This window comes from Lagenorhynchus albirostris, chromosome 13 (assembly GCF_949774975.1).
Source record: "Lagenorhynchus albirostris chromosome 13, mLagAlb1.1, whole genome shotgun sequence".
NCBI classification, from domain to species: domain Eukaryota; kingdom Metazoa; phylum Chordata; class Mammalia; order Artiodactyla; family Delphinidae; genus Lagenorhynchus; species Lagenorhynchus albirostris.
Genome location: NC_083107.1, coordinates 29841050 through 29856427, shown reverse-complemented (window position 1 = coordinate 29856427; position 15378 = coordinate 29841050). Strand labels below are relative to the sequence as shown.

Below are 15378 nucleotides of genomic sequence, written 5' to 3'. Positions count from 1 at the left end.
AGAGTTGAAGACAAAGAGCAGACAAAAGGCATTCACATGGCAGGGCTCTGCAATGGGAGTCTCGGTCCCCAGTCCACTCTTCTTGGCCTTGCTTTGTGAAACATTTCTTCTTTGCCAGTTGGCTCAATGTTAGGCTTTGTCAATAGAGGGCACTGGGGGAACATGGCAAGGTGATGGTGACAGGAAGGCACATTCCTTATGGGTTCTGGTTCTCTCTTTTTATTCAGTGTGCAAGCCAATGGATCAGTGTACAGAAGACCCAGTGGCGCTCGCGTCAGTGGTTCTCTGGACCTGCCCCGGCTGCACCCTCAGGCCACACTTTACTTACCTGCAGCTGCTTCCATGGCAGCTTTGGCTGCACCACTCTCGAGGACTGACAGATAAAATACAGGACACCCAGTTAAAATTGGATTTCAGTTAAACAACAAATGACTTTTAGTATGTTTCTTGCAATATTTGCGATTGTGCTTTCACTTGCTAATTCTGGCAACCCTATAGCTCCCCCACATGGTGGACCATTTCTAAAGATTATCTCCAGCCTACCCACCTCTGGCTGATGGCAGGCAGCTTCTAAGGACCAGCTCTGGCCCACGCCCTCTGGCATGTTTGTTCAGCAGGTGGCACGTTCCTATGATAATCAAGCCCACTTTGAAGAGGTGAGAAACTCAGTGCTCTCCTAAACCCTTAGTTTCTGCATTGTCCCCTCTGTCCATAAATAGTAGCTGCTTTTTTTTGCGCCTGCAATTTCTGGATCCCTTTTAGTAGTTAACCACTTATTATTATTTAACAACTATTCACATTAAAATTTCCCTTTTCAAATTTTAGTGTTGGCTTCTGTCTCCTTGACTGGACCTTAACTGATATAAAGTGTTTACTTATTCAGGAAACTGAAAGATGAGTGTGGAGTGGAAGGGCTTATGGGAGACTGGAGAATGGCTTGCTGTGAAGTTGGGTAAGCACAGATTGCATTTGTAGAAGGCTCTGCGGGCCACCTTAAAGATGTTAGATTACTGCTAAATACAATTTGAAACAAAGACTTTCAAGCAGGGGAGTGTCATGATCAGATTTACATCTGTTAAAAGATTCCTTTGGTCTTCTGATTCTGGTAGAAATGTTAGCAGCCTGGTTCTGGATCTTTCCACTTCTGGAAACCACAGGGAGCGATAAGGAAAACATGACCAACTGACTCCCACAAACAGTTATCTTAAGTGAAACTAGGGATGCAAAGAAAACTTATACATTCCACATTGAGTGGAAGTGTGGTACTGGATGGGAGGCCAACTGAGTGCCATGGGGGAAGGACAGGGAGTGAGGAGGGGGCTGGTAGTGGCAGACCTCAGAAATCACTCACAAATATTCACTCTGAGAAGAGAGCCAAACCCTGAGTGGAGCCTGCTGTGGGGAGGACTGAACAAGCATATGAGTGTGGGAGAGGCAGGGAGGGAAGGTGTGTGAAGTGCCTAAGGGGTCCAGAGGTGATGTCTTTCAGAAAGCAAGTTAGGGGATCTCATTGAAGACATGAGTTAGGTCCCTTAATGTAGCAGATGAAGGAACCAAGGGAGCTCAGAGCTGGCAGAGAACTTCTGAACAAGATCACATCCCAGAGAAGACCCATGGCTACACTTTTAAGGAGACAATTCATTGTAGCCAGAGGGAGGTGAGATACCTCGACAAGGTCTTTCCCCTTCATCCTCCTGCTGGCACTTGGTCTAGGAAAAACCAACTGTTTCAAATATGAACAAATAGGAATAAGCACAGCATTTGTATCAAGATACTGTAATTAAAAATAAGACGGCAAAACTTACCTAGAGTTTCCCTGGAGAAGACTCACAGGAAAAATGTTCCCACAAAGCAGTTGAAAATAATATAGACATTCCAATATGAATTTTAAAAATCTAATGAAGTAAATGCAGCTAAGAAAAACAAGAATTCAGGGAAGAGACATCCCTGACGTCAAACAAAAATTGGTGGAATTTAGAAAACAGAAAAAAAATTTTTTTTCAGAAATGAAGATTACATTAAAAGGAACACAAGTGAGTCTGGATACCACAGGAAGCATATTAAGGAACGGAGATTAGAAATGAAAAACGCCAACAAAAAGGTAAAAATAATTAAGAACAAATGATAGAAACCATGTCAGGCAGAGGAAATCCAACACACAATTGGAATTGCCAAAGAAAACCAAAGCAGTGGAATAGTATTGATACAAATATTTGTGAATATAATTCAGGAAAACATGAAATATTATCTTGATGCATGTACTTGGCTCAGGGAATGTTTCCTTTCTTATAGAATGCTTTCCCTGACAACTGTCTCTTTCCATTTGCTTTTCTTCCAGTATTTAGTCTTTTCACATGCTCCATAGTTCCATAAAACATCTCACAATACACAGGCTGGCGTCTCAGATAACCTTAAGTCTAGCCCTCTGACCATCAGTCTGGATTGGCTGCCAGGTCGCTTCACAGCTGCAATCCTGGGACTTCCCGTTATCTCACTCGTGTTTGATCCTGTTTCTAGACGCTACATCATATTTTTTCTTTGATTTACTCTTATTTTGATGGAGTTTATCCAGTAACTGAGAATCAGTGAACAGGAAGAAAATCTTTTGAGAACTTGCATGTCTAAAAATGTCTTTATTCTATTGTCACCCAAGACATAATTCATTCAAACTTTTGAAGACAGCACCCCATTGATCACTAGGTTCCAATGTTGCCGTTGAGTATTTTCCTTGATCCTTTTTCTACCTGGTAAATTTCTGAATATTCTCTTTATAGGTCTGGCATCCTAAAATTTCATAGTGGTATGGCTTCGTATGGGTCTTTTATATTTATTGTGCAAATTCAACATTAGCTTTTTTTTAATCTTGAAACTCAAAATTTCATCAGGGAAATTTTCCTTTATTTAATAAATTCTACTCAATCCTCTATTTTCTGTTTTCTTCCTGGAACTCCTATTGATCTAATATTAAACCTCCTGAATTGATCCATATTTATTTTTTTCCCTACACTTTTGATTTGTTATAGAACATCTCTTTTAATATTCTCACTGAATTTATTCATATTCTAATTTCTTGTTGTGACATTTTATTAGTATCCTGTTCTAATTTCTTGAGTACAGTATCTTATTTGAGGATATGACAGTTGTTGAAGTTTTCTGATTCTTGAGAGTTGCTTTTATTTAGCTCTACCTTTTACAATCAAGGTTTTTCTCAATTTCTGGTGATCTTTGGCTGTCTTTATTTAGAAGTGAAGCACTAAAAACCTGTTTGGAAGGTTTGTGTACGTGGGCAGGGCTTACTGATTGGTACGCTCCACTGTAAGGGGACTCTTGGCCAGTTACTTTTTGGTGGGGACCCTCAAATGTCAGCATCTGTCTTTTCACTCAAGAGTTGCTTAGTTTTTCCACAGTAGGAGCCATCAAATCTTGCCTGGTGTGTTTAAGTGTGGCTGTTGGTTTTCTAGAGCTGAACACAAATAAGGAGCTAGGGATCTCATTTATCTAGTATATAAAACTGCTTAATAACTATTTTCTGCACAGCCTCTCACCCGAGCTTATTAACTCTGAGTAAGAAATCTACTTTTCCCTTTTTTAGGTGAATTACTATCAGAATAGCTTAGCCTTCAACTTTAGAGACCACAGTGTAAAGTCCTATTCAACTCAGAAACATTCAAATACATTTTATCAAGGCTCTTAAATTAAAATTTGTTGTTTTGGAGGTATGTCCTTCAAGTTCTAAATAGTCAAATGCAGTGACTGGAAAAAACGTGACAACCCCCTACAGAAAGATTTTGTTTTTAGAAATCGTCACTCTTTCATTGAAAGGGTTTGTTCTTTATTTCCTACAAACACATTTTATTTTTCCAATTCAACTGTAACCTCAAGAGCACCCTGTAGCTCTTGGTAAACTTAACTCTCTTTGTGTATGCAAACTAGTCCTTATCAACCGCCTTCTCAAAAGTAATAGAACTCTAACACATACAAAAGGAAGCTGAGTAAGCACAGGAACAAAACAGGAGAAGAATAAAACTAGAATGTGAATCTCATTTCAACAGGGAGAGAATATTAACAAGGAAAATGAGATCCTGATTTCATAGTGAGTTAAATCTACAGCAATTCTTTGTGGTATCAAACTAACCCAATGCAAACCATGGTTTCTGAAATAAGATTAAAAAGAAATCTAACAAATACCAGAGTGAATATAACAATATGACTAGACCAAAAAGAAAAAAAATCTCTCACACACAATAATCACTGCAAGAAGATCCCAAAGGTTATAGAAAACATAAAGGAACTTTAATATCCAAACAGTCAGGGCAAAGAATACTGGATTAATGACCCATTAAGTGTGAACCACTTTAGGTTCTTTACAGTACCAGATGTATTTTAAAGTAAAATCTGAATGCATATTGCAGAGAATGAATCCATTTAAAAAACTTTAATTTCCTTACCTGATACTAATACCAGTATGATTTTTAGACTGTAAATTTTTAAAATGATTTAACACTGAGAGTAAGATTTAAAGCAAAGTTAGCAATGTTCCTGAATTGCAAATTTGTTCAGTAGTAATAAGCCTTTGAGTAATGCTACTTTCTTCTCAAAAAGTAGTCAATGTACATTTTAGAATTGTGCAATAAGAAAATATTGGCTAATAAAAAGTGTTATTTCTTGAGATAGTCAAGATGAAAGAAAAACTATACTTTAGCTTGGATTATTTATGCCCAAATAATTTACCCTGCAATCCACAGATGTATAGGACATAAAATACTTTTGAATAAGAGAAAAGTGAGGGTCCTAAAATAGGAACATAAACCAGAAGAATCTAAAAACAGCATCCTGTTACTTTTTTTTGAGTATTTAAGCTGCTTTTGGTTGCATGCCCTGATCTGTAGAAGGTTAATTAACAAGGAAATAAAATTTCCAAGTGTTTAAAAAATTTACTCTTCTTCCATAAAGCAACTTTTAATGTATCAACACTTAGAAAATACACAGTGACTTGATGAAACATCAGTACAACTGCATAGAATTGAGCTCCAGAGAATTATACATTTATGAGCTGTCTTTCCTGGGCTCTGGTTTACAGGAGTATTGGCTTAGAGACCAGCTTAGAGTCATCTGCTCCTACCTGGAGGATACAGGCCAGGAAACTCTTAGGATTCCATGGGCCTTTTCTGTTCCTAAATAAAACACCAGGAGCTCTCTGGTCTTAAAAACAACCAAGCATCCAAATATGTATACTGGGGACCCTTCCCCTTTGTGAGTCAAAGAAGAGGAGAGTTTGTGACTTTCGCTGAAAACAAAACAAAACAAAATCTCCCACAATTCTTCTAAGAGACTGAAATATACTAGAAATTTCAAAACTAGAACAATGCCATCAAAGATTAAACCTCTTAATGCTCGGAGCCACCCCAAAATAATAAAATTGGGAACTCCAGGAAAACAGGTACCAAAAGAATCAAAGTAATGATTGCACTGAGGATTCTCCTCTTTGAAGGCTGGTTAAGGAGGTAGGATTTCACGGTTTTTTGTTTGTTTATCTTTTGGCCTCTGAACATTTAAAAAATGCTTTGCCCGGCTGGTCATTCAGGCTAATTTTGGAGTTCACAAGAAACCCCAAGCCTGACATAAGGATATTCTACAGTTTCACAGCTATCATTTGTACATATTAAAATCAAGTTGATTTACTCTTTTTGAGTAAATATAACTAGGATATGGCAAATTAATATATTTCTTTACATACAACTTTGTGTCTCAAAGTTCTTGAAAAACAAGAGCAGATGACTTTGTATTCAAAGACTACCAAAGTGTGTATTTGATATTCACATGCAAACAAAACCTTATAAATCTCCTGTCAACTCTGCATGATGCCTTTAAGGAGGAAATGACATACAAAGTTTGCTAACTGTGCAAAATATTAAATTGCTAAAACATTTTACATAATGAAATGATACATGTAAATGTAGAAGTTGACACATGAAATTAACATGGGTCCATAAGAACTTATCACATTTCAGAGATTTTCTTTAGTAACAAGTTTTTGTTTTTATATTTCCTGGTACACAGCAAAGTTTATCACAGAAGATAAAAACCCTTTTAAACAAATTCAACAGGGAATTCTTGAGGCACCTTCTCATATAAAACACAAGATGAATGCAATTATCAATCCATCTGAGAAAAGTTTTCAATCTAAAGATCATTTTTTTCCATTTAAGTATATTTCATAGAACTTTAATAAGGCAAGACAAATTTGTGAAAAAAATGTAGATACAAAAATGATGTAAACTAATAACTTATATTAAAAAACCCCAAAGGGAAAACAGTGGAGATGGGACAGCTCAAACAATGCCTATTTCAAAAAAAACCTAAAATAGAATTGTGCATAAGCTGAAGATTACAAAGAACTTCTAGACTCTGCACAGTTTTGGTTTTCCTTTTTTCTTTTTTTTTACATCTTTATATTACATGTTTTAAATCATATCAGGAATGCAAACTAGAACTGCACACTACTTCAGTGGAAAAAAGTTCAACATTGTGCAATTTTCTGCCTCAATTTTAAAAAAGTGGCAGCAATCCCTGCATTTGTATTTGAAACAAGGATTTGAGAAACTTTATCAAAAAAGGTAATGAAGGCAAAAATTGGCAGACATCCAGCATATTGTTTCTTTTTAAAACAATGCGGATGGTAAGTAATTTCATGATTAAAAAATGAATCTTTTAAATAAATACATTGTATCTGACATTTGCACTGACTGATTTGATAAATCTTTAAGTAAACAACGGCTTTACTACACTCCCTGTAGCCTTAAGCCACTGGCTTTAGATTCTGGAGTCCTTTTTCACTGGGTTTCATACCCTGCGACTCGATACCCTGCAGGCTGATTAGGCATCATGCTGCCATTCTGTCCTGGAGGCGGCTGCACTCCATAATTTGGTCCCATCCACGGTGCAGAAGACTGTGTCTGACTGGTGCAGAACGTGAAAGAAGCAGAGGGGAGGGGAAATCCACTGGTTAAAATAAAATGTAATGCCAAGAATAAATAATGCCAAGAATAAATAACACATACGTGGGAAATATCCTTTTTCTTAAGCCCAAATATAAGAATAACTGTTATGCCAGAGAAAGCAAAGGCAAAAGCTTTTTTCTTTTAAAAACAAGCATCCTTGTAGCTTTAATTTGTACAGTTTAATTCTGTTAGTTTAATTATAGCTAAGAAAATATCCTTTATCTATAAACATTTATTCCCTTGAACTCAGAAAAACTCATCTCTAATCTCAGAAAACTGTCCATCTGGAGTTTGACATATGTTGAACAAGCCACTACCTGAAGGAAACGTGATCATTTGGCATGATACGGACTTGTATTTATATTACTCAAAGAAGAAATTAAGGTAATTATTAGTATATGTAAACTCATAAATTTTCTCAACATTACAAGATTCTTTTTAATAAAAATGGCAAAGCGTTTTAATTTCCAGTTTGTTTTTCAGAAATTTAAGTAAAATTGTAATTCAGGATGTATAAAGAAGCTTTCATATAACAATGTATGAATAAACCCTCTTGCACAAAAAAAAAGCATAATGAATAAAGCAATTAGGATCAAAATAACTGTATCCAATAAGCCTAGCAACTATTAAGTTCTTATTTCCTTACTTAAATATTTGTTGATTAATTGCCAAGCATTACCAAAATTCTCATAACGCTGGTTATAAATCAAGACAACACATTTCTAGGCAAAATTTTAGATATACACTTAAAACTATAAAGTATAAACCTCTCTAAGTCTTTCAAAGGCTATGCTTTAGAAAGAAGGCACATTACCTACTAATTACTTAAAATCTCTTCCCAAGTTCTTGACATTTTCAAAGGCTAATAATAAAGGAAAAGAACAAGTATGCTTACTTAAATCCCTGCTGGTTCCATGGTTGGCCATACATTCCATATGCAGGTACTTGCCAACCATTAGGCATATATTGGCCAATTTGTTGTGCATTCCCATACCACTGGCCCCACTGGCCATAAGCTTGTGGATATCCAATTTGATTCTGCTATTAAGTAAAATTGTAACAGATAATTTAATATTATTTAAAGTTATAGGGGCATATACAGTCCTAATACACCACAAATACATAGCCGTAACACATAGGGCCATAATTACAATTAAAACTAAAGGGCAGGGCTTCCCTGGTGGCGCAGTGGTTGAGAATCCGCCTGCCAATGCAGGGGACACAGGCTCGATCCCTGGTCTGGGAAGATCCCACATGATGCAGAGCAACTAAGACCCGGGCGCTACAACTACTGTGCTCTAGAGCCTGTGAGCCACAACTACTGAGCCCGTGTGCTGCAACTACTGAAGCCTGCGTGCCTAGAGCCCGTGCTCTGCAACAAGAGAAGCCACCGCAATGAGAAGCCCGCGCACCTCAACAGAGTAGCCCCCACTTGCGGCAACTAGAGAAACCCCGTGCACAGCAACAAAGACCCAACACAACCAAAAATAAATAAATAAAATAAATAAATTTATATATATATTAAAAAGAAAACACTAAAGGACAAAGAAAAGTTTATAAAGTCACGGCTAATAAAAAAAAAGTGAGGTTATACTGCTTTAACTCTACAATGATGCTCTAAATGGAATACTCTTTGTAAGGCAGCAGGTTAGGGTTAGGGTTATTAAACTCAGGATAATGTTTGGGTGTTTTGTAAATTATCCATATGACCGTTTCCTTTAGCTAGGGAAGATAGGGAAGATAAGGACTATTTATTCCTATATTCAGTTTACTTAAGAAAGTTATATAGTTTAGGATTTTCTTACTCCTATCTTGATGCTCCATTTCCTCATAGAAATGTTTGTGGGATCAAGTTTGAACCACTAGAACTGCCTGGAAAAACAAAGGCAGCAAAATCTGGAAGAAAATGCCAAGGTCCTAAATATATTCATAGCTTTTGTTTCAACTGAATCAAACATGCTTGTGAGGACTTCCCTGGTGGCGCAGTGGTTAAGAATCTGCCTGCCAATGCCGGGGACACGGGTTCAAGCTCTGGTCCGGGAAGATCCCACATGCCGCGGATCAACTAAGCCCATGTGCCACAACTACTGAAGCCCCCGCGCCTAGAGCCCATGCTCTGCAACAAGAGAAGCCACTGCAGTGAGAAGCCCGTGCATGCAACGAAGAGTAGCCCCCGCTCGCCGCAACTAGAGAAAGCCCACGCGCAGCAACAAGGACCCAATGCAAACAAAAATGGATGGATGGATGGATGGATGGATGGATGGATGGATGGATGGATAGATAGATAAATAAATAAATAATAATTAAAAAAAAACATGCTTGTGAGTCCTCCAAATAGTAATGTGAATAAATCTACTAAGTATTAGAAAAAATTTAATACCCTGTTAAGTTTGTTGCAGCATTTTAAAATCCACTGTGTGAGCATGAGTCAATCGAGGTGGTCACATTCATCATGTCACCCCTGCATCCATGAACCACTACTCTGGAACTATAATACATGAAGAGCCCTTATATGCTATCATTTTAGCTAGAAGCATTAATGACGATTATCAACAATTTCATTTAAAAATACCTATTAGCCCAGCAATTACTCTGCAAAGTCAAGAACCTTCTCACCTGTTGCACGGGATTTATCATATCAAGAGTTTCTTTGCCCCAGTAGCATTTCACAACATGGCCTTCAATGGTAGTTCCATTAACAGAAACAATTGCATGTGCTGCACTTTCATGGGAATTGAACCTATTGAAAATAATAATAAGAATTACCAATATCAATTGTTTAGTATACATATAGCTGATTCACTGTTATACAGCAGAAACTAACACAACATTGTAAAGCAATTATACTCCAATAAAGATGTTAAAAATAAATAAAGTGCTTATGAATAAAACCTATTTTTAAAAATCAAGCTAAGCCTGAAATATAACAGGAAGTTAATATAAAAGAATCAATAAAATGGCATATTTTCATTGTTTTTCCCCCTCAAAGATCTTATAGTTCTGGGGAAATTTCTTTTAACAGAATGTTTTATTTGCCTTGTGTTGGAAGGAGGGAGCTATTAAAAAAGTGGCAAATATGATAAACACTAGAGAAATTTTTATTTCTTTATAACCAAAGTAAATTTTAAAGAAAACCACTAAGTTAAATGTTCAAAAATGATCTGGGGGGAAACATTTTTTTAAAAGCCACCCCTACCGAACAAAAGAATATCCTTTATCTGGAAAGACTCGAATTTCCATTATTTGTCCAAATGGCGAAAAAGTCTGACGCATTAGTTGTTCTGTTAGACAAAAAAAAAAAAAAAAATCCGCATTAAAATCCTACAAATACCAAGCCTTTTAGTTTAAAAATTAATCTCAAGATGCCACATAGGTAAAGCCCCCATACCTGTTAGCCCAGAAGTGACACCTCCACAATACACAGTACAGTTGCTTGGACTAGACTGATTTACGACCTCATCATATGATAGCTGTTTGGTGTTTGCTGGAGAGGAAAAATTTAATATTTTTAATTCATTAAATAAAATGTTCAGAAAGAGTAAAGCAACATTAACTACACTACTGTAATGGTAATATTTACCTTGATCAAAATGCTTATTTAATACATATTACATTTGACTGAGGATTAAACCTCCCCCAAGAATGTCTAAAAATTACTCAATATTCTCTATTTAATAGGAGACTTGACATTAGAGATATAATTTATTATTTATAATTACAAAAATGAAAACTAAGTACATTTTTGAACAGTAGTCTTGATTTGCTTCTCATCTATTTCTGCAATAAGTCTCCGGGAACAGCTCTAACATTTAAAATCTAGTGTATTTTCCTCCAAAATTCCACATTTCCTTTTCTTCTCCAATTCACCTACACTCATATGTACTCTTTGGAGCTGGAGGCTTTCGGGTTGCCCAGTTAGTTCTGATTTGTCTTCCACCAAGCCACTGGCCACCCATCTGTTGAATGGCGTTTTCAGCATCCTGTTCCACACAACATTAGAAATGACAAAGAAGCCACTATTAGTTGACGTTAAACAATTGTTAGCAATAGAGAAAACTCATGGTTGCTTTTCACAAATGTTTTTTGAATGAAATGCTTTGTGAAATACACAATATATGACAGCTTTCCTAAAACACAATGGTGCTTTTAAACTGTCTTTCTTTTACTTGGATATCAGACTTTGGGAATGTTAATCGCCTGAAAGACTCGAGCCCAAAAGCCCTTATTGAGGTAGCCATTGTAAAGTTCATGGAACAACCCATACTATTATGGATGAAAATTGCACTTTATACAATCCAACATGCTTTTAATGACAGTGTTTGGTTTCTCATTCATCTTACAAGTAAATACTGAACAGCTATCATGTCCTAGACAGCAGGTTAAGTGCTAGGGAAACGTTGGTCAATGAGGTAGACATGGTCTCTGCTGCCACAGAACTTACATTCTTTTGCGGGGGACAAAGAAAGTAATTACAGATTGTGGTAAATGCCATGACAGAAACAAAAGGTTGAGAGAGAGAATATCCCATGCTGAGATACAGGCATGGGAATCTACTTTAGAGCAGCATGATTAGGGAAGGTCTCTGAAATGACATTTAAGCTGAAATAGAGAGGAAGAGGAGCTAGAAAAGTCCAAACACCAGGGTGTTCCTGATAGAGGGAAAAGCACTGCAAGGTGTGTTAAGGCAGGAGAGTGTTTGGTACGCATCTTAAAGAAGCATGTGAAAGATGACTAGTTTTAATGGAATCTAGTGTGTAAAAAAGGAAAAGTGCCAGAGGAAAAAACTGATTATTTTAAGAAAGATTATCATGATCGATTTATGTTTTAAGAAGGCCATTCTTATGTTTTAAGAAGGAGAACAGTTTGGGGAGATAGTAAAAGGAAAAAGACACTTTATGAGACTAATGCAATATCCAAATTAAAAAAACAGTCGGTGACCAGGACTAATGCAGTAGCAGTGGATGTAATCTAAAGGAAGAGTCAAGAGAATCGGTGGGGAGGGATGTGCACAGTAAGCCAAAGGGCAGGAATCAAAGATAATTCCTAGGTTTTGCCTGGGCAGTAGGGAGGATAGTGCTAGCATTAATGGAAATGAGAAGCCTGGGAGGGAGGAGGGCAACAAGTTTGAGGAAGAAACAAAGATGATTTAAGACACATTAAGTTTGAGATATCTGTAAGACATCTAAATGAAGACCATTTGTTAGTAAGTGTGAAGTAAACGGAGCTGGAGACATAAGATTCAGAGTCATGAAGAAAGACTAGAGAGAAGAACGCATCCTGGGATAGAGTCCTGAAAAACAGCAAAATCTGAAATCTGGGTAAAGGAGAGATCAATAGCTAAGGTGACTAAGAAGGAATAGCCAGTGATGAAGGAAGAAACCCTCAAAAATCTACTGTCAGGGGCTTCCCTGGTGGCACAGTGGTTGAGAGTCCGCCTGCCGATGCAGGGGACACGGGTTCGTGCCCCGGTCCGGGAAGATCCCACATGCCATGGAGCGGCTGGGCCTGTGAGCCATGGCCACTGAGCCTGCGCGTCCGGAGCCTGTGCTCCGCAACAGGAGAGGCCACAACAGTGAGAGGCCCGCGTACCGCAAAAAAAACTAAAAAAACAAAAAAACAAACTACTGTCAGGGTCAAGCAAGCAGAAGTCAAGAGGTGAACTTGAAAAGGGTAGTGCTGGTATAGAGTAAGAACAAAAGCCAGCTTAAGAGCAGACTGAAAGGGACTCCCCTGGCAGCGCAGTGGTTAAGAATCTGCCTGCCAATGCAGGGGACATGGGTTCGAGCCCTGGTCTGGGAAGATCCCACATGCCACGGAGCAACTAAGCCTGTATGCCACAACTACTGAGGCTGCGCTCTAGAGCCTGCACACCTAGAGCCTGCAAGCCACAACTACTGAGCCCGCGCACCTCCAGCCCATGCTCTGCAACAAGAGAAGCCACCGCAATGAAAAGCCCGCGCACCGCAACGAAGACCCAACGCAGCCAAAAATAAATAAATATACAAAAAAATAAACTTATTAAAAAAAAAAGAGTACAGTGAAAAGTAGATGGGGTTCAGCTTTGGTTTGCATATGTCAAATGTCAGCTTAAACTAGCACAAAAGAACAGGCAAACTAAAAGCTGTTCTTGAGACACATAAAAAGGAAATGCATATTCTTAAAAAAGAAACAAATATTGCTTACCACACTAACAAGTCTGAGCTCCATACGATGTTTAATTACTGTTGTGGGTTGAACTGTGTCTCTTAAATTTATATGAAGTCCTATCTACCCTGCCCATAACTGTGAATGTGACCTTATTTGGAAATAGGGTCTTTGCAGATGTATTAGTTAAGATGAGGTCAATACAAATTAGGGTGGGCCCTTTAAGAAGGGCCGTTGTAAGAAGAGGAGAAGCTAATGTGGACACACACAGAGGGAAGAAGGCCATGTGGAGACCAAGGCAGAGACTGGAGTGATGCAGCTATAAGCCAAGGATACCAAGACTGCCAGTCACCACCAGAAACTAAGAAGAGGGAAAGAAGGATTCTTCCACAGTCTTCTGATGGAACATGGCCATGATGACAACTTGATTTTGGACTTCTATCCTTCAGAACTTTGAAAGAATACATTTTTGTTGTTTTAAGTCATTCAGCTACTTTGATACAGCAGCCCTAGAAAACAAATACAATTACTTGCTCACAGAAGAGGGAAAATTTTTTCTGTGGGGGGTATGCGTATTGTGAGTGGGAAACAAAGAAGTGGAAGAATGTGCAAACAACTCTTTTGAGAAGTTGGAGTCTGAATTATTAAGAGAAATAGGGATACAGATAAGGAAGGGATATGGGGTTAAGTTTATTAAGAGACATCAGAACATGTTTTTTTGGTTGATGGGAATGATTCAGTGAAGAGGGAAAGACTGATGACATAGGACAAAAGAACAAGCAGAGCACATATTATACAATTCCATTTATAAAAAGTGTTTGGATCAGGGAAATCTATATAGACAGAAGGTAGATTTAATAGTTGCTCAAGGCTGAGGGGAGAGGGTGTAGAAGAAAAAAGCTAGTGACTGCTAATGAGTATGTAGTTTCTTTTCAGGGTCATGAAAATATTCTAAAATTGTGGTGATAGCTGCATAACCGTGAATATTCTAAAAACCAATGAGTTATATACCTTAAATGAGTGGATTTTATGGTATGTGAATTATATCTCAATAAAGCTTTAGTCGGGGAAAAAACCCCAGAATAACCACGTGATCAAAGTCCTTAAAAAGGACGGAGTGGTGGGACCCCAATCATAAGTGATTTGGTCTTTTACAGGACCTTTCCTCCACTGTAATAGGAGGAAGAGGGAGAAGGTGAGTGCATTTAATGTAGGTTTGGTGGTTGAAAGCTCAGGGAATTCCTGTATGATAGCTTCTATTTTCTCAGCTGAAGCTCAGGGTGGTGATGGAGAAAAGTGAGGAATATCCAAGGAGAAATGAGGGGGCATGAAATAGTTATCAAAGAACAGGAAATCATATTTACTAGAGAAACATAGGTTTGCAAAGACAGTAACATGTACTCATCTAATGTGTGACCATTAAATTAGAAGCAAAACCATTGACTCAGTTTTTCTCTATCAATACTCAATTACTTCAGAGTAAGCAGAGAGGCTATGTTCAACCAGTACTGGAGTTTGCCTAGCACACACAACACAGGAAGAGGCAAGGAAGCCAGGGGTAATGTCAGTCAGTGCTGTGGCACTGAGAATGCCTGCCAATCACATATCCCAAATGTACAGAAAGTGAAATATAAATTTGGGAAGATCACATTAAATCACTTACTCTAAGTTACCCCTATCATATGATGATTGTCAGGATTACAATCCATCTCTGGCTAACTCCAGAGGCCACACACAGACATCATTTGCTATCCGACTTTCATACTACATATGCATTAAATAGTGACTTTCATATAGCAGGGGTATATATTCCGTAATCTCAAATGGAAAAAATGAGCTCTTAGTCAACCCAAAGCCCTCAACCTATTTCCCCAAGCAGCACAAGACACTAATATCCTATTTATCAATCCTTTAAGGAACTCATACTAATTGTGGCTATCAATCCATTGTATGAGGTATTTTTCTACCTTTCCTAAATATTATGCTGTGATTAACAGTAAAGCTTTGAGAACCAGCTACATTCTCATAGTTTTTATTTCCTTATCTCATCTTATACTTGGTAGATGGGACACATACATGACGGAGCGTTTACCCCTTCACCTCTCAATATGCTTTACCATGTGCAACTTTTCTTCTAATATACGGATTTTTCCTGACCTCTTAGGCTAACCTACTCCTTAGAAGACATTTTCACTTCATGAGAGGAAGATGATAGCTATACATTTAAACAATG

General features: G+C 37.8%; 1 protein-coding gene across 8 annotated transcripts in view; it reads right to left on the bottom strand.

Moving 5' to 3' along the window:
* Positions 1-4271: 4271 nt before the first annotated feature.
* The window catches only part of TIA1 (TIA1 cytotoxic granule associated RNA binding protein), a 29114-nt gene continuing 18007 nt past the window's right edge, over positions 4272-15378 (bottom strand). For 4 of the 8 annotated variants that reach the window (XM_060169042.1, XM_060169040.1, XM_060169044.1 and 1 more), the window contains 6 exons: positions 10873-10981; positions 10390-10485; positions 10198-10282; positions 9618-9741; positions 7897-8042; positions 4272-6960 (listed from right to left, as the gene is read on the bottom strand). In XM_060169042.1, coding sequence (XP_060025025.1) covers positions 6834-6960; positions 7897-8042; positions 9618-9741; positions 10198-10282; positions 10390-10485; positions 10873-10981 — 687 coding nt within the window. In that variant the 3' untranslated portion in view covers positions 4272-6833. Of the gene's footprint in view, positions 6961-7896; positions 8043-9617; positions 9742-10197; positions 10283-10389; positions 10486-10739; positions 10982-15378 lie in introns of those variants that run through there. The other 4 variants (XM_060169041.1, XM_060169045.1, XR_009544070.1 and 1 more) reach the window with 3 other exon arrangements.